The 27,874-nt window shown below is 40.7% G+C and overlaps 2 protein-coding genes across 8 annotated transcripts; one reads left to right on the top strand and one right to left on the bottom strand.

Annotated features, from left to right (window-relative positions):
- The first annotated feature begins 527 nt into the window (after window positions 1-527).
- LOC18422670 (ABC transporter G family member 14) lies at window positions 528-7,030 on the top strand. Its single transcript, XM_006878553.4, has 5 exons — window positions 528-858; window positions 2,477-3,266; window positions 3,856-4,038; window positions 5,240-5,421; window positions 5,680-7,030. The coding sequence occupies exons 1-5, from the start codon at window positions 718-720 to the stop codon at window positions 6,328-6,330; spliced, it is 1,947 nt and encodes a 648-aa protein (XP_006878615.2). The 5' UTR covers window positions 528-717; the 3' UTR covers window positions 6,331-7,030.
- A 63-nt stretch (window positions 7,031-7,093) lies between these two features.
- SIG2 (RNApolymerase sigma subunit 2) lies at window positions 7,094-27,306 on the bottom strand. 7 transcript variants are annotated; one of them, XR_016051109.1, is made up of 9 exons: window positions 26,821-27,054; window positions 24,941-25,142; window positions 21,489-21,655; window positions 20,079-20,690; window positions 19,025-19,255; window positions 18,275-18,415; window positions 18,126-18,193; window positions 9,959-10,159; window positions 7,094-7,802 (listed from the first exon to the last, which is right to left on the bottom strand). XR_016051109.1 is itself a non-coding variant. In XM_088860600.1 (8 exons), exons 4-8 carry the CDS (start codon window positions 20,559-20,561, stop codon window positions 7,518-7,520), a joined length of 1,341 nt encoding a protein of 446 aa, XP_088716726.1. In that variant the 5' UTR covers window positions 20,562-20,690; window positions 21,489-21,655; window positions 24,941-25,142; window positions 26,821-27,148; the 3' UTR covers window positions 7,094-7,517. The 7 variants fall into 7 exon arrangements, 4 of the variants coding, with proteins under 4 accessions (XP_088716726.1, XP_011623893.1, XP_088716727.1 ...); XR_016051108.1 differs by lacking the exon at window positions 24,941-25,142 and having other exon boundaries at window positions 26,821-27,297; XR_016051110.1 differs by lacking the exons at window positions 24,941-25,142; window positions 26,821-27,054 and adding an exon at window positions 26,666-26,820.
- Between the last annotated feature and the right edge of the window lie 568 nt (window positions 27,307-27,874).

Below are 27,874 nucleotides of genomic sequence, written 5' to 3'. Positions count from 1 at the left end.
GGGGGGAAAGGAATTTTTGGGTGGATTGCCTTCTAGACCTTATGATACATTTAAATTTCTTAACTTTAATGTGAACGAGTGAAGGAACATCTCCTCAAGCTTTTTTTTTTTTTTCTTTTTTTAAGTTTATCTTCTTTTTGTTCATCATTTTTATCTTTCCTACATTACTAATGGTGATGATCCGCGTGTTGTGCATTTCATGCAGGCGTATCTGTCATTTCATCATTACCATAGTAAAATTCAACTTAAAATAAAAATAAATGCAATACTAGAAACTTAATTAACAATCGAAATAATGTAAATCCAATGAAAATTCAGGGGCACAAAGGGCAATTCTAGATTCTCATGGCCAGTCAAAAGCCTTAAAAAAAGAACCAAAATACCAATGTTGGGTTTTTATCAGATATTCAAATCTCTTTAGTCACTCTGTGATTCGATTTGTTTGGCTTTTTTTGCAATAAAATAATATTTTGTAATAAATTCCATGTCTCATGCTTTTCTTATAATAATTAAATATTTGACGTATATGGGGTGTCACGGGCTCTCATATAAATCCCACCAAAGCCTTTCCACTTCTTATTATAGAGGACAGTCCATGGGCCTAACAGCTTTTGTTGTGCCCTAATTCTGGAGTTAACGGCGTCAGAGGGGCCTAACTCCGTGATCTTCAGTGGCCGTTAAGAGTCCGTAACTTAGGCTTGGAGTTCGGTTCGGGAGATGGCGCCGTCTGAGCAAACCTCAAATGAGACTGACGGTGTTTGCCACGTGGCAGACGGTGGAGGAGACCCGTTACGGAGATTGACGCAGAGCGGGGCTTCTTCGCCTTTGGGCCTTGCTCTTTGCCCTGTGACACTCAAGGTTTCCTCTCTCTCTCTCTCTCTAAAAACACACAAGCTTCCATGAAAAACGAGTTAGCACTCTCTCTATCCTCCATGATAGTTCTCTCTCTCTCTCTACAAAAACACAAGGTTCCATGAAAAATGAGTTAGCACTTCTCTCCTCATGATAGTTCTTAGCACGTTATCCAACAAACACAGTTTTTATGAACATGAGTATCTCTCTCTTAAACATATTTTATTTAAAACTTGAGGTTGAGCATGGGCATTTGAGAGGTGGGAAGAGGCCATATGTGACCCATTTGTTGCATTATGCAGAAACTTAACTTTTGGCATGATGGGAATGGAAGCTGAAATCTTTGTTACCCTTGGTGCATCATGGGGTTGCTATTGCAATAATATTGAACCAGCTTTTGATAAGATATTCCAATTTTGAAATATCTTTGAAATGCAAAAAACAATTGTATTTCTTAGAAAGACTTCTCAAACAAAATTGTTGAGGGTCTTTAGTTTGAAGATGAACAATTAAATTTATTTTTTTTCCTTCATATTCATTAGGCATAATTACTCCTCATAGTTTTTGGAAACATAATTATGAATTTTCTCTTTGAGAAATTATGAATTTTCTCTTTGAGATGGAATATTGTGGGGAGAAGAGATGAGCTCATCTCCTCTCCTTCTTGCCCACCATTCTTCTTTATGGCCCTACCATTTATAACTCTTCCTTTTTCTTTTGTACCAAGCTTCTTTTTTCTTTTGTACCAAGATAGAATGATGGGCAGGGTTGTCCCTCCTTTTTTATATAGGAATTGTAGTTTATGTGCAGGATGCTCACATGCATCATAAATCTTCACTAACTTTGATCGAGCTTAAATTTGGTTAATTTCTAATAATGTTTGATGGACTGCTACGAAGCAGCCGTAACATTATAATTATCTGTAGATACTTTTTTTTTTTTTTTTTTTGAGTAATTTAATGAGGAAGACAACCCCTATTTTTTTAGATAAATTAGGGAGTTGGATTTTTTTTTAAGTGTGGGTGGTGTCAGCATGATTAGAAACCACAACGCATTAATTAAGTATTGGGTGCTACCACCGCACACCCCCCCCCCCCCTCCCTCCCCCCTCCTTTCCTACGTTTACATACAAACTATGACAGAGATACCCTTAAAAACTCCCTTTCTAGATAAAAACAGTTCAAAAGGACTTCATATGTTTTGTTTTTTTTTTCTTTTTTCTTCTTTTTTTTTTTTAAAAAAAATTTACCTCATATTCTATTATTGCATGCAAGATATAATAATAATAATAATAATAATAATAATAATAATAATAATAATAATAATAATAATAATAATAATATAAACAATTAAAAAAACGTGGCTGTTCTAAGACATTAAGACATCAAAGATCGTAGTAATGCATGCGGAATATAAATAGTCAACTCCAAATGACCTGAACCGCCCACTTACTCTCCCAAAGTGAGACATTGAGAGGAGGAAGGGTCAAATCAGCCATCTGACATAGACAATGGACGGTTGGAGATGACTGGTAGCTTAGTAACAGTGAACTGCAGTGCACCACATTGTATTTTTTCATTGGAGTGTTTGCAGCGGGATGAGTGTGTCGTGTTTGCTTGTGTAGTTTGAAGATGTGGGCTACAAGGTGAAGCTAGCACAAGGCGAATGCCTGCCGACCCGAAAGTTGATTGTCGAGAAGACAATACTAACCGGGCTCACCGGAATCGTGAGCCCGGGTGAAATACTAGCCATGTTAGGGCCCTCGGGCAGCGGCAAGACCACCCTCCTCACCGCCCTCGGGGGCAGGCTACCAGGAAAACACTCTGGCTCTGTCACTTACAACAATCATCCTTTCTCAAGCTCCATGAAGAGAAGAATTGGCTTCGTGACGCAAGACGACGTGCTTTATGCCCATCTTACAGTCTCCGAAACCCTAACCTTTGCCGCCTTGCTCCGACTGCCGGACTCCATAACTAGGGCCAAGAAGTTGGAGCAAGCAGAGCATGTGCTAAATCAACTGGGTTTAAGCAAGTGCAAGAACACCATAATTGGAGGGCCCTTGTTAAGGGGGGTCTCAGGGGGAGAGAGGAAGAGGGTCAGCATAGGCCAAGAGATGTTGGTTAATCCTTCTTTACTGCTGTTGGATGAGCCAACCTCCGGTTTGGATTCAACCACAGCCATGAAGATATTAACCATGGTTAAAGGGCTAGCCAAAGGGGGCAGAACCGTGGTTACCACCATACACCAACCTTCTAGTAGGCTGTATCATATGTTTGACAAGGTGGTGGTTCTATCTGAGGGAGCACCTATTTACCATGGTCAGGCATCAGTCGCCATGGGTTATTTCGCGGCCGTTGGATTCTCAACACCTGTCGCCATGAACCCCGCAGACTTCTTGTTGGATCTAGCTAATGGTATGTCCTTTCTCTCCAAAACTATCATACAACTAGGGAAATGGAGGGCTAAAACAATCACTTCTCAAAAGAAAAATTGGCCTCTATATTTCTATTTCTATTTTATTCATGTGTACAATCTTAATGCCAATGATTTTTGATCTCCTGACTTCAAACCAGAGTACAGGCAGAAAGCACTCACTGAATTACCAAAATACCCTTGCATATAAAGATGTCCTAGTAATTTTCCTTTCTGGGCAAAAAAAAAAAAAAATTGAGTATTTACCTACTTTCTTTTTGGGCAAGTGATAACAATTACAACATTCATTTAAACCATTAGATTAGAAAGAAGAAGAAAAAAATTCTTTTTCTTTGGTATCCTGGGATGCGAAGGCTTACTACTAATGGTAAAAAGAAAAGAACAAAAGAACAAAAAAAAATGACGTCGGTGGAAAGGGTTCCTTGAAAATGACTGAACTTTTGAAGTACCAAACGGTAAGAACGTGAAATATATGATATTATGAATGTTTTGATTTTATTGCAGGTCTGACTTTTTGGACGTTGTCTTTTTTTCTTTTTTTCCTTTTTTTTTGGGTGTGTGGATGTGTAGGCATTCCACCTAGCAAAATTGATTCGGAGGATCAAGGTGAGGGAAATAGTTTGGAGGAGCAAGACCCAAAGTTGGTACATCAACTTCTTATTTCAGCATACAATGAAAACATCTCTCCAAGGTTGAAAGCTGAGCTTCGCAGTACACCTTCCACCCCCAACCAATACAGCGTGGCTTGCAGAAGTAACTATCTTTCTATATGCATATATATATATATATATATATATAGAGTGTGTGCATGCATAATAGCCTGTAAAGCCGCATAGGCCATTCTTTTGGAAAGTTTCTATACAATATTTCAATATGGTAATTACATAGAGATCCCAAGTTTGTCAAACTTTACAATGAGGTCCAACGGTCTGAAGGCCAAACATTTTGCTGTTTTTTTTTTTGTCCTTTTTAAGTTTTCCTAATATCCGATGTTCCAAACATAATATGGGTTTTTATTTTTTTTTGTTTTTTTGAAGTGTAGGGACTGGTTCGAAGTTCCAAATCTAAGACAGCTTGACTTGTTGAGCATTGTCGAAGCAGTAGTCTGAGGTCTAAAACCTCAAGGCAATCCCTAGACTGTGAAATTCACAGTCCAGGTACCGGTCTAAGGATCAAAGTCTCGTACAAGTTCCTATACTTTAAAAAAATTAAAAAAAAAAATAAAATGAAAAAAATGATTTGGTGTTTAGAACATCAGACATAAGGGCAAAATCGAGAAAAAAACAAATCAGACTTAGGGGCAAAATTGATAAAAAAAAACAATTGGACCACCATATGAAATTTACAAAACTTGGACCTATGTGTAATTCCCTATTTTACTTACGGTATTGGCATAATTTTTCCTATTTTTACAGTGACGTACATAAAGAGATGCATCATATAGACACACGCATACATGCCCCTAGTTATGTCTTGATATAGTGCGTAGTCGCACAACTCTCCTTTAAGTTAATAGAGGGGGACAACACTATGATACGTTTAGGGTAGTACAAAGAACACACCGCACAACTCTCTTTTACGTTATAGAGGGGAAAATACTATGATACATGTTGGGTAGTACAAAGAACACACTGCATGAACCTCAACCGTCCGTTCTCTGCATTGGACGGATGAGATGAATCATTCTCTGCTCAAGTCAGTGGTTTCTTTGTGGTAGAACTATTCATATCAACCATCCTTTCTTGACAATGTGGTCCAGGTTACTCGAGGAGTACACTGTTTGTGTGCTACATGTATCAAAATTAGAGCATTTTATATTTGTATTCTATTAAGACAAATGAAATGATTGGGACAAAGCTAGAATCATGGGAATAATTTGCTTTATAGTCACATGTGTGTTATGCCTGCTTTTTACAAGGAAAGTGTAAAGGAGCGTTGTGGCACGTGTGAACAGGTAGGGTGGAGGAAGAATGGGGCACCAGTTGGTGGGAGCAAGTGAGGGTGTTGTTGAAGAGAGGTCTGAAAGAGAGGAAACACGAGGCCTTCTCAGGTCTTCGGATATTTCAAGTCACCACCGTCTCGATACTCTCCGGCCTTCTGTGGTGGCATTCCACCATCTCCCATATACAAGATCAGGTGTGCTCCTCTCTCTTGGGCAATGGGCGGGGTAGTTTAGCCCGCCCGGTTTGCTCGGCCTTAAAAAACTTGGGCTTGGTCCACAAAATGTCGCCCGTGGGTAGGGCCTGGGACAGGGCAATAGAGGCCTTGCCCTGTTTGGCCGTCCCGGCCTGGCTCTTATTTTCTTAACATTTTGCTTTGTGTTTCTTTAATTGTACCCATCTTGAAAGCCATTTTTTAAGGTGTTTGTGATTATGATATATTTTGTGTATGCAGATTGGTCTCCTCTTCTTCTACTCCATATTTTGGGGATTCTTTCCTCTTTTTCACGCCGTGTTCGCTTTCCCACAAGAACGGGCCATCCTGATGAAAGAACAACGCACCTCATCCTACTATCGCCTCTCCTCCTACTTCACGGCCCGCACCCTAGGCGACTTGCCCACCGAACTCGCCCTCCCCACCCTCTTTGTCCTCCTCTCTTACTTCACTGGAGGCCTAAAACCCACCTTTACCAATTTTACCCTCACCCTGCTCGTTATTCTCCTCAACGTCCTCGTCTCGCAGGGCCTGGGTCTCGCCTTGGGGGCCGTTTTAATGGACGTTAAGAAGGGCACCACGCTCGCCTCCGTTATAACGCTCGTTTTCCTTTTGGCGGGAGGTTATTACGTTCAGAGAGTGCCATCTTTTATTGCCTGGTTGAAGTATGTCTCGTTTAGTTATTATTGTTACAAGTTGTTGCTAGGGGTACAGTATGGTGAAGGGGATGTGTACGGTTGCGGAACGGGGTTGTGTAGGGTTGTGGATTTGCCTGCGGTGGCAAATGTTGGGGTGGGGAATAAGGGGAGGGATGTGGGGGCCTTGGTGGTGATGATGGTGGGGTATAGGTTGATTGCTTATGCTGCTTTGAGGAGGTTAAAGGTGAGGTAAAGAGAGAAAAATGGTGTTTTGATAGGGAAGAGAGAATTTTGTTTTTTTTTGTTTGGGGGAGTTTCTCTTCTCAGTCTCCCCACCATTTTCTCTCCCTCCTTGCTGTCTCTCTCCATTGTCTAGGCTTATCCTATTATATCTTTTCTCTCTACTTTCCTTTTTATCCTCACCTTTTTTCGGTCCTTCACTCACCGCTCTCTCTCTCACTTTTACCCCTTCGATCACTCTCTCTCACACACTCACGCCTCTTCTATCATCCCCTATTTTCTCTTCAGTGTTCATACTCTGGCTTCCCTCTCTTCCATTTTGTCTAAGCTATGGTAGATGGACACTTTTTGTTTTCTCCCCTACTATTCTTTCCTTCCTCTTGGTTGGCTCCAATGGATGTAATATCTGTCTCTCTCATTCTGGATGGAGGGTGCCATAACCCCTTTTCTCTTTCTCCCATGAGAATTTTTGGTGACTTCTGCTCCCTCTGACTCCCTCCCTGTAGCATGAAGGAACAGGCGTTTCCGAAGCAGCGGGTGTTAGTTTCCAATAGTTATATAAATGTGTATTGTGGGCTGAACCCCAATATCCAATGTAAGAGACTCATTTCCTGTCTTAATAAATAGAGACAGGGACATCTTTTAGTGCTATAGTTTTTTTGAGAAATTAAGAAGGGCATGATACATTTCCGTGTATCATATCCATTTTCTGATATTAATCCCAGCAATGTTCTGTATGAGAAAAGGGGGGAAGCAAATCCCTAGCAACAACATGCTAAAAGAAATGTTTCTTCGTTTCTCTCGCACTCTGCCAATTCAACATGCAAACAGAGTACAATTTTCACAATCGTCGACATTTGTTGTGAAAATAATAAAAAGAATAAATAAAACTGAAATATCTTATATAAAGCGAGGAGCCCGATCACATCTTGCTTCTCTATCATGAGATTGTTCAAATTCCAAAACCAACAATATATATTTACCTACAAAATAAAGGAGATGGCAAGCTGATGGATGGTCCGGATTCCATGTCTCCCTACGAGGCAGGCATCAATTCATTCGGGCTGTCCACTCAGATAGGACATTCAGGACAACAACAGCGAGACCGAAATCATGGCATGTGCAGAAGAGAGAGAATGCCATCACTAAAGTGACCTATCAACCTTGCCATATTTGCAGAAACACTCCCTTGAGTTCCAGTTAGTTACTAAGTAGATATTGCCTAAGATTCTTGGTTCTCTTCTTGTTCTTGAGCTTTCTAAAGGCACTTGATTCAATCTGCCTAATTCTCTCTCTACTAACTCCCATCAGCTCACCAATCTCTTGGAGAGTCTTCATTCGCCCATCTTCGAGCCCAAATCTCCATCTCACCACCTGCTTCTCCCTTGGGTTCAGGGTATTCAGAACCTTCTCGAGATCCTGCTTCATAAACTGCTTCATCAATAGATCCTCTGCTGTTTCAGCTTCTGGGTCCGATATCACTTCCTGAATTCACAAGAGAGAGAGAGGTCCATCACTTCCTGAATCTCAAACAAAAAGACATACAACTTTTTTCTGATCCTAACTCTAGCGCCTTATGTATAGAGCATCTGTATACAAACGTGTAGAGAGAGAGAGGATGGGTGCATGCATTTTTCATCTATAAAATAAGTCTGCTTTGTCTGATGGGAAAATGTGATTTTACATCTCTATAAATATCTGCCAAGAGAAAGAGAGAGATGTATGAATTGGCAGTTATCCTACTAGTCTGTGGCATCTGATGAGAAAATGATGCGGCTTGTACCGATAACCTGAAATGCATGAATGGGCAGTTATCCTAGTAGTCTGTGGCATCTGAGGAGAAAATGATGCAACTTGTACCGATAACTCTTACCATGCTCTGTGTCCGATATCTCTTACTGCTCTGTGTGTGTGCACGCATGAGAGAGAGAGGTTCGTGCATCAGCATCTATGCTACCAGTCTGTAGTATTTCTGATGGTGATGAGACGTGACTTGAATATTCCCCACATATCAGCAAGTTGGGTGGGTGGAGAGAGAGGGGAGAGAGAGGAGAGAGGAGAGATGCACATGAATCTGCATATATACAATTTATCTGGTAGATTCTCCATGTCCGATAATGAAAAGATGGTCTTGGATAATTCCCAGATATAGTACAGAGACATGGGAATGTAAGAGGGGGATGTGCATGCATCTCCATCTTTACTAATAATCTGGTGCATTTCCATTTGTGATGGACGTGACTTGGATAATTCTACATGTTTGTCTAGTGACATGTGAGAGAGAGAGGTTTGTATAAGCATCCACATACTTATGCCCAGACTACCGCACATGTGATGCCTGTCCTTTTCAACAAGAATCTCAGGAGTCTACAATACAATTTAATCTCTGATGCCAAGAGATTGCATGCTCCTGGGGAGTATAATGTCCATTTACTTATGCAAAACCCAAATTCGGAGTATATTTACCACTCCAAATTTTGGGGATGTAACCTCTTCAACCATATGATATATTCAATAAAAGAAATTTCCAAATGCATTCTCTATTGGCTTAAAAAATAAAAATGCCTCAAGATCGAATAGAATCCGTTCAATTTCTAATGGGCAAGATTTAAGTGTCAAAAAACTCAAAATTCAGTTTTTTTTATTTTTAATATAATCATCTAGTTGTTCCCAAAATTTCGGATCAAAAAAATCTTCAGTCTTCTGCCCAAGGGAGTAAACGTATAGTATGCTCCCTCGGGAGCATAGTACAAGCGCTCCGTCTTTGATTTTGATTTGGACAAATGGAGTATATTACTTTACATGCCAACCCACATATAAAGCATATTGACCCCTGCTCTCAGCTGTCAGATCAGAGTAGATGGCTGGGAAGGCTTGAGTCACAATGTCACAAGTTGGCTCTTGAGCATCAGATCTTGATCTGATGGCTCACAGTTTTTTATTTTTAATTTTTATTCTATAAATCAATTTACATCAAAATTTGGGGCATGCATACATCTAATAAAGGTGCACATGATAAAAATAATAAAACATATCTAGCGATAGAAAATTACCAGAATACCCCTGAAACTTGTAGGGGCGTTTTGGTCATTTTCATCAAAAATATTTTTAGACTTTTTTGGGGCTAGATGCACCCCAATATGAAGAGGGGATGTCCCAAACTCCACTCAAATATGTTCTGCAGAAAAAAGATTAAAATCAAACAATATTTTGGAATGAGATCGTGACATAAGCCATCTCAACCATCCATTCAAATCCAACAGAGAATACCACATATACTTTTCCTGTGGGTGGGTTCACATGCAACGCTTTCCCATATTCAAATTTTAAGAGCACAAACAGTTGCAGCTTTTCATTATGCCAACTTGTTAGAGAATTTACTGGGTAGACTGCAAACTGGATTTAGGTGCATCTAAGCATGCATGCATTCATATGCAAACCTGGCCATTCATTCAAAACATGGTTAAAACCCGAAAGCAATTTAGGCAGCACTAGTCAGCTCCTTTCTTCAACAGTGTCCATGTGCATCTAACTATGCATGCATTCATATAGAGGATTCATGTATGGTTTATCACGCATGTGGGCAAACAAGTCTAGTGACACTTTTGAAAGATAATGAAAGGGATTTGAAAAGAACATACCGAAGGTTTCAGATTCTGATTAATCCCAATCTTTTGATCAAGAGATCTTGGAGCTTTTGGGGTAAGAAGCACAGTGGTGAGCCTCTTCATTGACAACCCAGTGGCCTCTGCAACTTCTTCGTCGTTTGGGTGCCTCCCATTTTCGCTGTATAGTTGCTTTGTTGCCTCTCTCACTCGATACGTTGCATCAACCATGTGAAACTGTTTGCCCATGTAACATTGAGAGAAAAAGAATAATAGGACCATTCATGAGATAAAATCATCTAGTGGTGTGTAATTCTAATATAGAAAGAATAAATGGCTCTATAAAAGTAAATGAGTGTCAGCAAAGAATTGAGATATAGAGGTTTACAAAGCAAGGAGCAAATATTTTCCTAAAGGTAACAGAGATTACACGTTGTGACATGACCTAGGACGAGAAGTTAAACCTTCCAAGAGAAATAGTAAAGTGAGTCACCAGCATCTCATCACATTAGTAGTTTGAAATTGAGATGAATAAAACCCCGGTATTTTTATTTATTTAACCCTTTTTGTGTTGGGATCGAAAAGGGGGGACGGGGGGGTGTTGGGGGAATATGCAGGAGCCCCTTGATTTCTAGACATGAAAAACTAAATTTAATATATAGGAAGTGGACAAAGGAAGTTACAGATCAGAAAAATTCAATGAAAACACATACAACACCTGATAACAATTGTATACTGAATTTTAAAAAGGATGGATATTATATGCCCTTCTGCCATCTGGATTTCTTAATTTAACATAATTCAGTGGGCATTAGTGAATGATAAAACAAGTGCATAGATTCATAAGGAAAATCTAGGCAATTATGAGGAGATGGTATCCACTGGCCCCAATACCTTAAACCTTGATCTTCAAGAGAGAAAAACTTAAATACATTCCGAGAATTTTAGTGGAAGATTATAAATAAGTTCTTTGAAGTCAGATTAGCAGTCCCTCTCAATCAATCCACCAAAAATAGCTTCAGAAAAAAAAAATCCAGACATCGAAGAGCGTATCTAATAAAACCTTCTAGCATATGTTAAGTCTTTAAAACATTTCCCTTGGGCTTTGGCTTAGTGGGATAAATCGGCCAGGGTGAGGGTAGTTCTAATAATAGTAGTAGTAGTAATAATAATAACAACAATTCTTTAAAACGTACATGAGAAATGTAAAACCTACAAAGTCATTGTGATTACCAAACCTCAAGGCTGTTGCATGATCATTCAGATTTTTTCCTTTTCATGGACATGAAATAATCTCAATCGCTGACCGCCTGGGCAAGAGAAAAGACGACTCAATCTACACTCCTAAAAACCCAGCAGTCGCTACCACTACTCTAAAACTGCAAAATTTTATATACCCTAGCTGTCAGACCCCCTAACTGGTATGTGCATGCTGCTAGAGGGCTCGGTGCGTGAACCCCCTTAACACAGCCAACAACCAAAGATGATGATTGGTTGGTGCCCCTTATGGTCTCTTACTACTTTGTGGTACAGACCTAACTCCCCTGGAGGTCCAGTTATTTGAGCTGAGAAACCAATATGAAGAGGGAATACTAACCTTGGGCCAACCGACCCACCGTGGCGGACAAGGCCAGTCTCACGACAAAGAGTGAGTGTTGGCAGTAAGCTGGTGTGCCAGGCTAGGAGGGCACCCAAATTCAAAATTCAAAAGATGCAGCTACAGAGACGTGAGTGTAACGGCAGGCCAGAGATGTGGATGAAACGGCCCAATCATGGCGGCTTGCATTGAGGGTGGTAACGATAACTGATCCTGGTAACAGTTGCCCCTAGGTGGCCTTAATGGAGGCCATGCACTGGGTCTAGCTAACATGTGTTGCCCTGTATTTTAATTCAAGTATTGTAATAGGCATCTATAAGAACCCCAAGCCCAAACCCCTGAGAGGCATCTGGTGTAGTACCTTGTAACTGTACAGAGCAATAAAAGTAGCTTCCTTCTTGACCCTTGTGTAGACCTTGGTGCATGAGTTGGTGTGAGAGAAGGCCGGACTTCGCCCTAAAGCAAACAAGCTTAAAAGTCAAGGCTGCACAGTTGGGCTAGACGAAAATTACTCCCATAACAGTTGGTTTTGGAGCAAGCTTGTAGGATCTCTAAGATACAGCATCTTCAATGACAGATCAAATAGCTAAAGTGGACCTAGGAGTTCAAGTACTTGAGCCACCTGGAGTTCAAGTACCTGAACCCAAACCCTTCAGTGGACCTAAGAGTGCCAAGTAGTTAGAGAATGCTCTTAAGGACATGGAGCATTACTTTATTGTCACCCATGCACAAGAAGAAGACCGAGTAACTCTGACCTTATTCGACATCACCAGAGATGGAAAACTCTGGCAGAGGACACATGCCCCAGATGGGTTGAGACTTCCAGTTGTGAACTGGGAGGACCCCAAGAGGGAGTTAAAGGAGCGATTCCTTCCTAGAAATGCTGCCTGAACCACAAAAGAAGCCCTGAGGGAACTCAAGCAAATGGCTACGGTGCGTATGTGAAAAGGTTCTCTAGCCTAATGCTCAGATTACCTTGTGGAATATAAACTCACAGCTTTATAGGAAGGTTCTCGACAAGACAAAGGCAAAGGACAAGGGAAGAAAGCTAGTGGGGATCCACAACCTCAAGCAGCGGAAGAGTCTAGAGGGGTGTCTTCTGGCGGGTCGGGGACCAAGAAGAACTTCTTGAGCTGCTTCATTTGCAAAACTCCCCATCGAGCCAAAAACTGACCCCAAAAGGAGTCTCCTAATCCTGTCAAGACCGTAAGTGAGGAGAAGAAAGACATCATAAGGGCTACTCGTCAACTGCATCCAATACAGAGGATTATAAAGGTGGCTCCCGCCAAGGGTGGCCTCATGTGTGTGCATGTTACATTGAATAGAAAAGAGGCCTGAGATGATTGACACTAGTGCCACACACAATATTGTGGAGAACTATAAGGCAGCAAGGCTGGACCTCAAATTGAGTGGGGACTCGAGTAAGATGAAGGTTGTTAACTCAACTGCCAAGGCAGTTTTGGGGTAGCTGAGTTGTGTTAATGTGCGTGGGAGGATGGACTGGACATATTACTTTAATGGTTGTACCCCAGGATGATTTCGATGTCATCCTTAGGTTGGAGTTTCTGATTGCAGCCAAAGCTTTACTGATACCCACCTTGGAGTGATGGAAAATTTTGACGAGGATAGCCCATGTCTGGTCCTTGTGCAATAGGAAAAGGGTAAGGTCTTGTCTACACTGCACCCAAAGGAAGGGTTGTAGGAAGGGCAGGCGACTTACCTAGCAACCATGGGGACTAAGGAGGCTGGGAAAGGCTCGAGAGTTCCTCCTGCAGTCCAAGAGCTCTTATAGGACTATGATGACATAATGCGACATAATGCCTCCAGTGCTCCCAAAGACTTTGCACCCAGGACATGCAGTCGATCACCTCATAGAGCTTGAGCCTAGTGGGCGGCCACCACCTAGAGTCCCATACCATACGGCTTCATCCGAGTTATCTGAGTTGAGAAGGAAGTTGAATGGGCTACTGGAAGATGGGACAATCCAATTGTCCATATCTCCCTATCGTACACCAGTGTTGTTCCAAAAGAAGTATGATAGGTCATTGAGGTTGTGTGTGGACTATTGCGCTTTAAAGTTTAAACAAGCAAATAGTGATGAATTGATATCCTTTGTGCTTTATTGCCGACTTCTTTGACCTGTTGGCGAAGGCTAGGGTCTTCCGCAAACTCAACCTGTGCTTGAGGTACTAGCAGGTCTACATGGCAGAAGGAGATGAGGAGAAAATAACTTGTGTGACCTGATACAGTTCATTTGAATTTCTTGTAATGTCCTCTGGTTTAACCAGTGCCCCAACTACTATTTGTCATTTAATGGATGGCATCCTTAGGTGGTACATATATGTGTTGATTGTTGTGTAATTGGATGATATAGTCGTGTATAGCCAAACCCTCGATCACCATGCCAAGCATCTGAAGCTGGTACTTGACAAGCTAAGAACTAACCAATTGTACCTAAAGCTAGAAAAATCTATATTTTCCCTAGAGGAGATTATGTTCATCGGGTACCAAGTTAGTAAAGGGGGATTTAAGATGGACAATGGGGAGGAGCAAGCCATCCTTGAGTGGCCACAGCCTAAAGATGTCCATAAGCTACATTTCTTCCTGGGGCTAGCCAACTACTATAGACATTTCATTAAAGAATATTCCAAGAGGATCGTTTCACTGACCAATCTCCTTATGAAGGAGGTCAAATGGGAGTCAATGAAGGCTTTGCGATGCAGCCATTCAGGAGTGGAAGAGGCGGCAATCGCCGGGAAACCAGTGTTGCACCTCTCAGACTTCGAAAGGTCATTCAAGGTGCAGACCTATGCTTCAAGCTAGGCAATTTGGAGGGTCTTGATCCAAGATGGACACCCTGTGGCTGTCAAAAATAGGAAACTTAACGAGAATAAGACAAGGTACTCAGTCCATAAGGAGATGACTAGTGTGGTGCACTACATCAGACTTTGTCAACATTACCTATTTGGAAGTAGGTTTGTGGTGTGTACCAATAATGTAGCCACAAAATACTTCGCCACAGAAAAGAAGAAGACCCCGAAGCAAGCAGCAAGCTCACTGGCAGGAATTTCTACCCAAATTTGACTTTTCCCTGGAGTACAAGCCAGGGGAAGCCAATGTGGTTCCAGATGCCCTAAGTAGAAAGATGGACCACCTGCTGGTGGAGTAGAGGGGGATCTACTGGGGCAGATTCGGGAAGAGACCCAAAGTGACCTAACAGCTCAAAAGTTGGTGCAGAGAGTCCAGAAGGGACGGTTCAGACAGTTTTAGCTAGAGGGTAGTGTCTTCGATGCCAAGGGCAAGAGCATATATGTGTCGAACTCTTGTGGACTTTGAAAAGAGTAGCTGAGGAAATTTCATGATGCTCCTGTTGGGACCACCCAGGTCAGGAGAAAAACATCGCGCTCCTTTCAAGGAGCTTTTACTGGCCCCATTTGAAAGGAGGCATGGAACACTATATCCAAACCTACTCATTTGTCAGCAAGATAAGATGGATCTGCAAATACCGGCTCGACTACTCGAGTCCCTTCCCATACAATAAGGGTCCTCAGATCAACCTGCCCATGGACTTTATCAATGGACTACCCAAGGTCAACAGCATAAGCCACATCATGGTGGTGGTCGATCGGTTTTCCTAGTACAACACCTTCGTTGCAGCCCCTGAGCAATACACTACCAAGGCAGCCACAAACTCACTCCTCACCCACATATGGGGTGTTCCTGAGGACATTGTGAGTGATTGAAATTCTTGGTTCGCTAAAAGATTTTGGGGGCGCTTGTTCACTTTATGGGGACAAAGTTAAGCTTCTCTACTAGCAACCACCTTCAAACAGATGGGCAGATTGAGAGGGCAAATGCAATCTTGGAATACATCAGGCATTACTTGAGGGTGAACCAGTTTAACTGAGTCAATTTGTTAGACATGGCCCAATTCTGCTGCAAACTTCACAACAGTTATTCAACAAGAGAAAGTACATTCAAACTAGCCATTGGTATGCAACCTTAGTGCTGCACAATGTAGTTCTACAACAAGGGCAGGCAGTTCCCAGATATTCTGAAGCTGGCTAATGCCCAAGAGGAGCAGTTGGAGGAGGCCCATGACTGGCTACACCAAGTATGCAGACCAAGGGCGAAGGCACCTAGAGTTCAATGTTGGAGACCGGGTGATCTCAAGCCCACCCCACAAATTTGGAAGTAGATTGGTGCCAGGGCAGTGCATCGTGGCTTGATCAAGAGGTATAATGGTCCCTTTGAGGTGACCAGGAGGATAGGAAAATTGGTCTATAGCCTGGCTCTCCCTAATTGGATCAAGGTCCACCCAGAGCTCCACGTAAGCTTCTAGAAACTTTATCACCGTGATGACAATGGGACAAGGACTCGAGCAATCCAGGCTCCAGAAAACGTGCAAACTCAATTTGAACAGAAGGTTGAGGTCATCTTGTATTAACCAGTGTTAGGTCAGAGTAAAAAGAATTGAGGAATGGAGTTCTCGGTCATTTGGGAGGGATTTTCTGAAGAAAAAGTCAGTTGGAAACGAGAAGTGACCCCTTGGGATTATGAGGGTCTAGTCCAAGATTTGTTGGATAGACCCTGGATGTCAAAAACTATTGATGGGAGAGGCTTGTCAAACCCCCAACTTAGTTCATGCATATTGATCGAGGGCCAGTGCATCAACCCCCTTGACGCAACCAACGACCAAATATGAGGCTTGGTGGGTGCCCCATACAGTCTTGTGCTACTTTGTAGTACGAACCTACCTCTCCTGGTGATCCAATTATACAAGTGGATAAACGAATATGAAAGGGGGAAGGGTGGGAGGGGGGACAATCTTTGGGCCAACTGACCCATCATGGAGGAGAAGGCAAGTGCCGAGCTTGGTACGAGTAGGCTTAGGCCTCACAACTAAGAGAGACTTGGACAGTGAATTGGCACGCCCAGGCTGGGTGGGCACCCAAATTCAAAATTCAAAAGAGGAACCACCATCATTGGTGGGCCAAAGACATGGGTGTAACACTGGCTAGAGATGTGGATGAAACGGCCAAGTCATGGCGGCTTGAATTGCGAGTAGTTACGATATAACCAACCTTGGTAGCCAATCTCTGCTAGGTGGGCTCAACCCAGGCCATGCATTGGGGTTTGCCGACACTTGTTGGCATGTATTTGCATTCAAATATTGTAGCTGACATCTATATAAACCCCAACAGACCCTTGAGGGCCATCTAGTGCAAAATATACATTGTAACTATCATCATCATAGACTTTTTCTAACTATTTGGGGTGGGCTACACACATCTTGATCCATCACTCTGCCCTATCAGGGGCGATACCCTCAGTGAGGGCATAAGTCCCCATAACTTTTCTCACTACTTCCAACCATGTCCTTTTGGGCCTACCTCTTGCCTTTTTGTAGCCTTCCATTTGAACTAACTAGCACCTCCTAACAGATGTTGCACTGGGTCTGCGCTGCACATGGCCAACCAACCTAAGTCTATTTTCTCTCGTCTTATCGCATATTGGAGTCACACCTAAGTTCTCCTTAATGTATTCATTTCAAACTCTATCCCTTCTTGTCTTGCCACTCATCCATCTCAACATCATCATCTCAACTACACTCATCCTATGGGTATGTTGTTCCTTGAAAACCCAATATTCGACCCCATAAAGCAAAGCTGGTCTCACAGTTATCATATAGAATGTGCCCTTCAGCTTCATTGGTATACGGTGATCACATAAAACTCTGATTGCACATTTCCACTTCGCTCACCCAGTCCTAATTCTAGGTGTGACATCTTCTTCAATCTCTCCATTTTCTTGAATTATCGACCCAACATATTGAGAGTGCACTCTTTTTTAGTATTTCTTGGCCGTCAATCTTATTATCTGTAAAATTTTATTCTATACAATCTTAGTCTAGCTAATTTTAAAACCTTTTGATTCTAGAGCATCCTCCAAAGTTCTAACTTTGTATTGACGCCACTTCAGTTCTCATCGATCAGAACTATGTCATCCGCAAAAAACATACACCACAGTACCTCATCTTGCAGGTGCCTAGTTAAGTCGTTTATAACTAAGACAAAAAGGCATGGGCTCCTGATGTAGACCTATTGTCACTGAAAACTCAATTATCTCTCCACTAATAGTTCGCACAGATCAATAAAAGTAGGTCACAGCCCTTCTTGACCATTCTGTAGACCCTTGTGCATGTGTTGGAGTGTGAGAAGGTTAAACTAGGCCCTAGAGCAACAGAGCTTAAGAGTCAATGCCACACAGTTAGGCCACACACATCTTTGGTCCTTCATGCTTTACACGAAACTCCATAAGTTTATGAATACAAAGGGTTATGTATCCAAAAAAAAATAGTAAATAACGAAATCACAATGGTCAGATTTCAGAGGAACATTAATTTTGATCCATAGGTTGATGATGAAATAAGAAGCAAATCTCCAGTGGAGCTGAGGGCCTTTGCTAACCAAGGAAAATCAAGAAGGAAAACTATACCATAGTTCAATGGACTATAAATATAGTACTTCAAGCCTACATCCACATGCCATTCCTGATGATGGATGGTGGGAGATTAACTAGAATGGAGCCCACAAGGACAGTTACCTGGGTACAGCTAGTCCCCAAACATCCTCCATGGGGAACTACTACTGGATGTAAAGTGGAGGACCAATCTGCCATAGTCCATTAGACTATCTTAGACTTCCCATGTGACAGCACCAGCAAGCACAAGATTAAGTGTGAGCAAGACTTACAGGTAACCGAATGGTCCTGGACTGATCAGAGAGAGACTTCCGAACTGCCTGCTTAATCCACCAGTGCGCATAGGTTGAAAATTTGAATCCTTTAGAAGCATCAAATTTCTCTGCACCCCGAACCAAGCCTCGGCATCCTTCCTGAAAACAGACATAGAAATCAAAAGGTTGCAACTCTGGTGCATTAAAGCCATGACATATCATTCCCCAGAATTGTTTTTCCAAAAGAAGGAATTATGTCATGAACTAATGGACAATGTAAAACCATAGTCTAATTGGAACATCACCATCTACTAGAACAAACAGTGATGACAACAGAGAAATCAAAATCCTGCAACTCACTTTGAATGAAAGTCATGATATATCATTTCCCATCTACTAGAACAAACAGTGATGACAACAGAGAAATCAAAATCCTGCAACTCACTTTGAATGAAAGTCATGATATATCATTTCCCAAAATATTTTTCTGAAAGAAAGAAATTATGCTGATGCAATGGACAATGGAAAAGCATAGGCCATTGGGACCATCACCATTCAATGGAATAGGCAGTGTGAAAAGCAACAGGAACCCATCAGAACAGGATAGTATCCAATTTACAGTACCGCAATCACTCTCTTCTTCTTCATCTAGCATTCCATTGGATGGTAATGGCCCCAATGGACAATGTTTCCTGAAGTCCATTGGATTATTGCATACTTTCCCTACAATGAAAGAAGAAGGAATTTAATTAGGTTGTCAAATCAAACCTGAACAAGATCCTGGATGCTTAACCCTACACCCTGGTAATTCTTTGCAATAGAAATAACCAGTCGTATGTTGCTTTTGATCATTTTGTCTTTACAATGCGTTCCATAACTCAACCGCCTCCTCAATGCCTTCTGATCAATTCCAGCTGCAGCTGCCCACTGAACAAAAGTTGGTTCCCCACCAAATCTTTCTGTAAGCTCTTTGTGTAGCTTTTCAAGCTTGAGAAGATCCTATGCAGAGTGAAAGGGCACCAAAATTTCAGAAGTGGAAGACAAGTACCAAAATATGTCTCTTTGAGGTGTTTCATGCACAGATGCAAGGGAGCTTAAAGGAATTCCTACCCAAGAAAAGAGAAAGGATTACATAACAGATCACGATTTATCAAAATGGAAATTCCATTTTTCACCTTTAACTTTCTAAAAAACCATGAGTTTTCAGAAACAAATATCATAAGTGCTGCGAAGAGGCCCTTTCTCTCCAAGAGACATCTTATAATTATCATCTAAAAGATATTCCTATCAGTTCTGCTCCAACTAACCAATGGCACTGAATCCTAATCAGATGGAATGACAGGAGCTATTTCCCAACTCCATAATATGGCTAATTAAAAACTAGGCTCCTTCAGGAATGTTATAGAAAAAGATATCCATCATTCAAAGTAAAAAACTTCGCTTCATGTTTCATGAAAAAGTATAAAATGCATGCAGGTGGCCTTAAAAGTTAAGACAGGTGATTGGCTGGAGAGAAAATTGGAAGTCCAGGTGATTTCTGCAACTGGGTCATTTGCCCTTACACCTATGTATTTTTTTCCATACAAGAATCTAGACACTTCTATCATATCAGGAAAATAAGTCCTGAAAACTTGTCTCTTATTGCAAAAAACTAAAAATAATAAAATTGGAAAATCAAAGCGCCAGGAAGCAAGAACAAGACATGCTGAGAGGTGGCAGTTTTCCCTAATCTTAGGGTTAATCTAAGGGTCATGACCCTTCAATAGAATATTTCTTTCATTAAAAAAGGTCAAGTTTATCATCATAGATCCCATATTTTAACCTGTATTCCCTCTGATAGCTCAAGCTCTTCTGTAGCTGTGAGAAGCTTAGTACTATTTGTTGTTCCCCTCAAGTAACGAAGCGGATCGGAGTAGTCAATCTCTTGCAAAGGAGCTCGTTTTCTCCTGCTTGTTGTTCCCAACTTAACAGTGATGGCATTTGCAGCAGCCTTCTCAACCCCCTTTGCCCTCCTTGCTCTCCTCTCTGTTTGACGCCTTGATCTCACTGCAACCCTCTGAGAATGCTGCAATTGTAGCGCTTCTAAAATGTTCTCCCTTGATTGTTTATCAGCCATTTCATTGGGGCTCAATTGGTTGACCGATTTATGCTTATCACGTGGTCCAATACCAGCTATGGAAGAGCCATCCATCGAACCAATTCGCTCCATCTCAGTTAGCCTAGCCCTCTGGAGCCTTAAAATATCGGCCTCTGATGGGAAATCATCGACTTTGTCGGATCTTGAAGGTGGAACACTGCCAACCATTAGAGCTGCATCTTTGGCAAGCTTTGCTGCTGCTTTTGCAAGAGCTATGGCTTCAGCAGCCGCAGCAGCTATTATGGCTTCTTCACTCTTGAGCAATGACTCGGTCACTAAGGCGGCCTCAAAATCTGTCTGTGTAATGTGAAATGGAGAATAAATGGCTAGATTGATAAAAATAAAGGTGCATTACATGCACGAGTAATAAGAAAGTATACTATAATCCAATACGCTAAGAAAATTCTGTCTATTGGGAGATCACGGTCCATGGAAATGATGGAAAGTGGAGAGAGAGGACCCACTATACTGGTCATGTTTTATTCTGATTCCCACACCACCCCCCCCCCCCCCCACCCCCCCTCCATCACCATCAGTAGTAAATGGATTGTGACCTCTTCAAACTTTTATGCATTTTATACTTCTCATATAGTTTATTGGAAGGTAGATACCTCCACAAAGTGGGTAACTAGTTAGATAAAAAAAAAAAAGAATATAACATATCCCGTCTAAGACAAACCAACTTCTTGAAAAACATCCATCAGTGGAGATCATTAGAAGTTTAATTAATACTTTTTTTTTCTTTTCTTTTTTCCTTTTTTTTTTTTTTCCGTAGCCAGGTGTTCTATTTTACAATGGCATTTGTCCAAGAAGACAAGTTTATTACCATGGATAAGGCATCAACCTTGTATTTTCTTGTAATGAAAAAATAAGGTTCTCACAATCTGAAGAGATTTGTTCAGAAAAACTCAACCCTATGTCTTTAGATTCATCTTTATTGATATTCAGAGGAAAGTAGATCTTCTATCTTTTAATAGTCAACTAATGCTACGTTTGGATTGCAAATTTCAATATTTTGAAAATAGCTTTGGTAATAAGCCACCTTACATTTTAAGATTAAAGAAATTGTTAAAATAAAAAACGTAATCTTCTGACCTTTTTCTGGGAACCAATGGTTCCGACATATGTCAGAGGTCCATGGGTAGATACTGAAGTTGAATGACCTCCCAAAGAAGGGACCCGCACCTTATCCACATCTACAACCACTGTTGCTGTTGATGAAACACATTGCGTCTGAAAACAAGTAGCTTCTCTAGTCCTTACTGCAAACACATAGTGCAGCAATTAACACAAGTAACAAAAGTTAGCCATGAAACTTTCTGGTCTTCACTTGCAAATAAGAATGGAACACAATTAAAAGAGATCACTAATGTTAGGAAAGGACAACGCGCAGCGGCTGCAGCATAATTACTACTTGGAATGTTTGGATATCTTCCCAAGAGCAAAGGCTACATCATAGAGATTCATAGTAACGACAAAACTTATTTATATTTCTACTGAAAACTTTATTTTAAGTAAAATAAATAAGCTAGCAATGTGTGGAATTCATGCTTTTCAATCTCACAACCATTCTGATGGAATGGTGTTAAGGCATCTACAGGCACAAACTGAAGTGAGGGTTTGACAAGCTATATCACGATATCTTCCTCTGCGAAGATGATCCTCAAACCATTACTCATCCTCCAACATTCCCTTAATCTCCATATGCGGTAACAAGCCCCGCTTTGGATAGGGTGTGCTGAAGAAGTAAAAAATGTATGGATAAGACCTAGACCTAGGGCAGTAAGATTAACAAGCTCAAGCCAACTCATCTCCAAGTACGCAACTGACTCCTCATCTCCCATGCATTCATTGTTCAAAAAAGAAGACCGCCCAACGCCTAGGCAGTCCAGAAAGGCAGACCGCCTTGCCCAGGCCTAGGCAGCCCAAATAGGCGGCCGCCTTGACACTAGAGAACCCACCTAGGCGGGCGCCGAGCGCTAGGCAGCCGCCCAGGGGCGGAATGCCCCTCGTCGAGGGGAATTTTTAGTTTTTTTTTAAAATAAAAAAGGGGGAAAATTGTAGGTTTTAGCTTCATTTGAAACCTAAACCCCATTAGAGCCTATTTTAGAGAGAGGAAAACCCCAAAAAACTAGCTTTTTGTGATTGCCATAGGATTGAAGTGTTTCTCAAAGTTACGAGAAATCAAGCTAAGCATCACCCATTGATATTAGATTTAGTTTCGGAAGTTTTATAAGTCTATTTGAGGGCTTTCTAGAAGATTTTCACCTTAGAAAACATCTTAGAGGTGGAAGTTTGGAGATCGAGCAATCAAAGCTAATGAAAATTTTTATTTTTTAGATTGCTTGTATTATTTTGAAATGTCTCCTACGGGATCTAATCGAAGTGGTGATCCGAGATCAAAATATGACTACAACCCGAATCCTTTGGACAAAAATTGCGTAAGACGCATTAGGGAGGATGTTGCCCTAAGTCCCTAACTTTTGTCTTATGTGTTATACAATTATACTGTTAGACTATAGATCTACTAGGCCGCCCAGGTTCTAGACGTCCGCCTAAGCGCTGGGCGGCCTGGACAGCCCCAGCCACCTAGGCACCGCCTAGCATTTTTTGAAACACTGCATGTATTAGGAATGGGAGTAAACTACCACCCAATAAATTAATGTAGATCCATTATAAGTGGAGCTAGATGTTGATTATGTAAACAGGGATAGGGGTTGATTAAATAAATCAAAAAGCACCATACATTCATGTTTAAATTTTCATGAATAGGAGTGATATTTTCCAAAAGAATGCCTGCTTAAACCATTCAATTGACATACAGTCACACCTTATATGTAAAACAGACTTTCTGAAACACAACTCCAAATGATCTCAAGTAGCACGATGATACCATAGGATCACATTGTAAGACATATAAAACAAAATAAACTCAAATCTCTTATATCCTCAAAAAAAGAAAAAAAAAAGCACATAGAGCTTTGGTAAGATAAAACTTTTACATTATGGTGAAGCCTACTACTTGGACCACATTGCACATAAATTCATAAAAGGATTGGAATGAGCAGCCCAGTAGTTAAAGATCAGATTTGGGTTACTATGATCTCTTAGGCCCTCAGTTACAAGTTTTTGAGGGAATAGAGGACCATGGCTGAGGTATCTCTGCCTCCCAAGCCTCAAGCTAGATAGGTTCCTTCCCCAGAGGGTAATTTAAAACTCAAATCAATTGTAAAACCCTCAAGACGAGCCCTAAGGGATAGAAGGCATCAACATGGATAGCTCATAGGGTATCGAATGAGATATCGAAAGAGTTAGTGTTGAACTAGTATGACGGCTTGGCTTGGAGGCTAGGACAGTTAACTCACAACTTAAATGTGAAAGACTTTGAATTCCACCGCTTAACCTAACACCAACCTTATCCCCACCCCCAACCTCACCAGGGGAAAAAAAAAAGAATTTGTACTGCTTTATCTTGGTTTATGACAGCCACCTTGTCAGAGCATTTGAATGAATGGTTAGTTATAAAAAGGAAAATCTCCCAAGCATCAAATGGTTTAGATGATCAATACAACAGTTCCTACTTGATACCAAAGTTTAGAGACCATAACTCAGGATTCATCCCTTAACCTCGTGAAATAAACAAGTATATAGGAGTAAATATTGGGGATCAAAAGAAAAGAATCTGACTTTTAGAGCACCTGCCACGTTGGACAGTGTGGTACTTAGTTGAGTCTTTAGGAATCGAGTAAAACTCGAGGAATCACCATTGTCCCAAAAACCCACAGTTTGCTCACGAAGTTTGGAATTTTCCAGTATTGAATCTTCTAGGCTCAAGAACTTAAGCACAGTTGAGTTGAACAGCCTTAGCCCCAAGACAGCTAGCTGATATTCAAATTTATGCAAGAGATATTTAGGTGTATCGTATCAGGAGTCCAACCAAAGTTTGAAAAATCGAACTCAGTTTCACTTTATGAGTTAACACACCAAGTTGCGTTGAATCACAAGCTGCAAGTCTTTAAATAAAGAAAAGGTAGAGTCAACCAAAGAGAGTCCCAATCTCTTTCCTTAGTGTTGTTTTTAACTATGGCTCCAACCTTGCTCAAGGTTTCATAAGAAATGCTGACTAGTTCGGACTTAACTATCACAGCATCAAGCAATCAAAGCATCAAATGTAAATCATGTGTTCGAGGAACTACCCGAAATAGTAGATGCTTGAAGGAAGAACTGATGTCATCCAATGTAGCTCATTGAGATGGAACAGTGTGCAGATGCCCACTAATAAAACCATAACAACAAGGATAGATGAATAAAGCAATTACTAAAGAGTTGTGGATTCTCAACTGCAGCATGCCAAATAGTCGAGTGTCATTTTGCAGTACGCATTTACATGCTAAATCTTATCATATTCAAGAGCTACTTAGGTGAATAGGAATAAGCATGTGAAGGATGACTAACAACCAGGTCAATCTCAAAAGATGCACTAAGACTGATATTTGAGAAGCATAACAATACATTGCATCTTGTCGTGTAGGCAACAAAAGATTTACCAATAATTGCTTCTGTAACATCATGGGGACGTATGAAATGAACATTGTCACACTACAAGGGAAGTTCCCTGACGAGATTCGAAAGTTCAAGTCAACTGTTGAATTATTGAGATCCAGCAGATTCTCACCATCCACTTCAAATCCATCATATGAAACTGATCTCAAACGGCTATAAGACAAATATGAATCCAAAGTAATTAACCTGGCAAAGATTCCACCTTGCTGTAGTTATTCAAACCCACGGCCAGCAAATCATTTAAGCATTATAGATTGTAAAAACCATTCGCCTATCCAATAAAATAGCATACAATCTATCAAATACAATGGCATACAAAATGAGAAGCTGTCAAATATATGATTTTCAGGTTGGATAAGTGAGGCCCCACAACAGACCAACATAAGAAATGTAGGTGAGAGAATAGTCATTCCTTAGAGTGGACTAAAACCCAAAAATAAGCCTAAAGTCCCCACCATGTTAATGTCGATAAGCCCAGGCAAACCCCTCCAAGATGGTTATAAATGAAAAGGTTTAGATGATTGCCACATCTGAGACCTCTAAAGTTGCTTGTGAAAAGCACAGTTACACTCATGAATCAAAAAACCTTGTGTATCTCGCATAAAGGCCCCTTGATGGATTGCTTTATGATATCGACACAAAAATATACCAAATCAAGAACTATGAATCGCAACCAATGAACTTATCTCTGTGATCGCATGTTCACTTAGGACCGTGGAAAACAAATACTGCAAACCACCTACAATTTCAGAAGACCAGAAATATGACAAGAAGGTAACTGTTTGTAGCTTCCCTCAAGTTACATCTATAAATGGACTCAGCTCAATTTAGTGGCAGGTTAAGGATACGATGAACTCTCCAGGAACCCACTTGTCAAAAGGTTAGTTGGTATGCAATGAAAACTTGAATAGACAAAGGTAAAACCCGCAGAAAAACTGTGCAACCAAATTCAAGCATTAAAATAATAATATATGCAAGAAAAGCCTAGGAGATTGGTACTGAGAAGCCCTTATTGTTAAGCTCTTAATTTCTTCTTTATACCAGTTTGATATTTAACTCCAAGTCTAATCACCTTTCTCTTCTTCTTTTAGGAAGAGTAATTCCCTTGGGATAAGAAAGTGTTGCGTACTAAATTTCAGGAAGAAATCATTGAGGAAATTCAGGGTTGTGATCTATTGTCAATAAATTAAGTTGCTCAGACTCTCAAAACTGCTACCGATGAAGCAATGAGAGAAGGACAACATGTAAACTAGTTTTCCTACAAGAATTGAAATGCAAGACTTTGAATAACAAAGAAGTAGAAAATGAGAAACTTCAGTTCCACAAACCTGCAATTCATGAAGCATGGTTCCAGTTATTCGAAAACACCAAGCATAACCCATGGGACCTTTCATCTCAAAGACTACTTCACAAGTTCAACTCTCATTCTGATCAACATAATACTACTTATAATGGTGATGGAAAAACTACCCCATGAAATCAAAACCTCTAATTCCAATAGCTGCTCAACCAGAGAAAGAGATGCCCATTACATGGAAACCATTAATAAGAGAGAGATGTCCATTACCTAGAAACCATTAATTCAAGCAGCCAACCCAAAAAATAAACATAAAAACCCAACACAGTAATATCAACTCAAATATATAACAAGCCAAAAACTCCAACCAATATCAACTCAAATATATAACAAGCCAAAAACTCCAACCAACCTAAAAATACAACCCAAAGTAGAAAAAAAAGCCATGGAAAAGAGAACTTGCGACCGTAAAACAAGCTTCACAGTCCCATAAATCAAACCCAAATGCCAAATTCAAAATAGAAAGGGTTTTCCGCAACTAAAAGCAGATTGAGAGTAGATACTCACAGTTATTATGGTAGCTGGTCCTTATATGGATAAACTGCGGTAGCATACATGCCATTATCTGGTACTAGAGAGAGAAAGAGAGAGAGAGAGAGAGAGTATGAAAAATAGAGAGAAAGATTAGGGACGATAATGTGTAAATGGGAGGGAGTAGGGAGGAGGCAGTGTGGGAGTGGATAAGGAGGGAGAGCCAAGGGGTAGAGAGAGAAACATGCGTGACAGTCTTGAGTGAGAAAAATTGAGGGTGTGAACTATAAAATGGACCTAGTTGTATGTCATAAATAATTTTGTTATTTCTTGGGCATCACTATACATAGACTGCTGGATTCTTGCTCTCTCTTTCACCATGTCTTATGTATATATTCTTTGTGTATGTTCCATTGGTAGCAATAGGGATCTAAAAATAGGTAAAAAGGGCAGTCTAATTTTATTGTCCCAAAAAAAAAAAAAAAGGGCAGTCTAATTCAAACCGACTTTATTTGAAGGCAAGGTTTCTATGAGCAAGGAAAGGGGTTATTTGAAGGAAAGGTTTCCATGAATAAGGAAAGGGGTTTTTGGGTCGTGGTGGTGGTGGTTTCCAATTTTGTAGGAGCTTAAAATAAATAAATAAAATAATTATAGTACCTTTAAAATCAATTTTCTACTCATCCTACGCTCTTCAATACTTTTTATATTATATTCTAAATCCCAACACTATTTTTCTTTTTCTACTACCTCTATCCATCCATCCCCTCTTTCTCTCTCTATCCATTTCTCTCTATATATGTTTCTCTTTATCTCTCTACCCTCCTTCACTTTTTTTCTCTCTCCATTTTTTTTGCAAATTTTTTTTCGGTCCAACAAGAAGTGTACCGGACTACATAAATTCCAAGAAGTTATTCTCATATAATGTAATCCGACACATTGAAAATAATCGCAAAAAAGATGAAGAGAAATGGTGGAGGGTAGAGAGAGACAGAGTGAAAGAGGATAGAGAGATAGAGAAAAACAAGTAGAGAGAGAAAAAAAGAGGGCAGAAAAAGAGAGAAAGTAAGAAAGAGGACGAGTAGAGAGAAAA

Source organism: Amborella trichopoda, chromosome 3 (genome assembly GCF_054954075.1).
Source record: "Amborella trichopoda isolate Santa Cruz 75 chromosome 3, AtrichopodaSantaCruz75HAP2 v2.0, whole genome shotgun sequence".
NCBI classification, from domain to species: Eukaryota; Viridiplantae; Streptophyta; class Magnoliopsida; order Amborellales; family Amborellaceae; genus Amborella; species Amborella trichopoda.
This window is presented reverse-complemented; position numbering and strand designations above follow the sequence as displayed.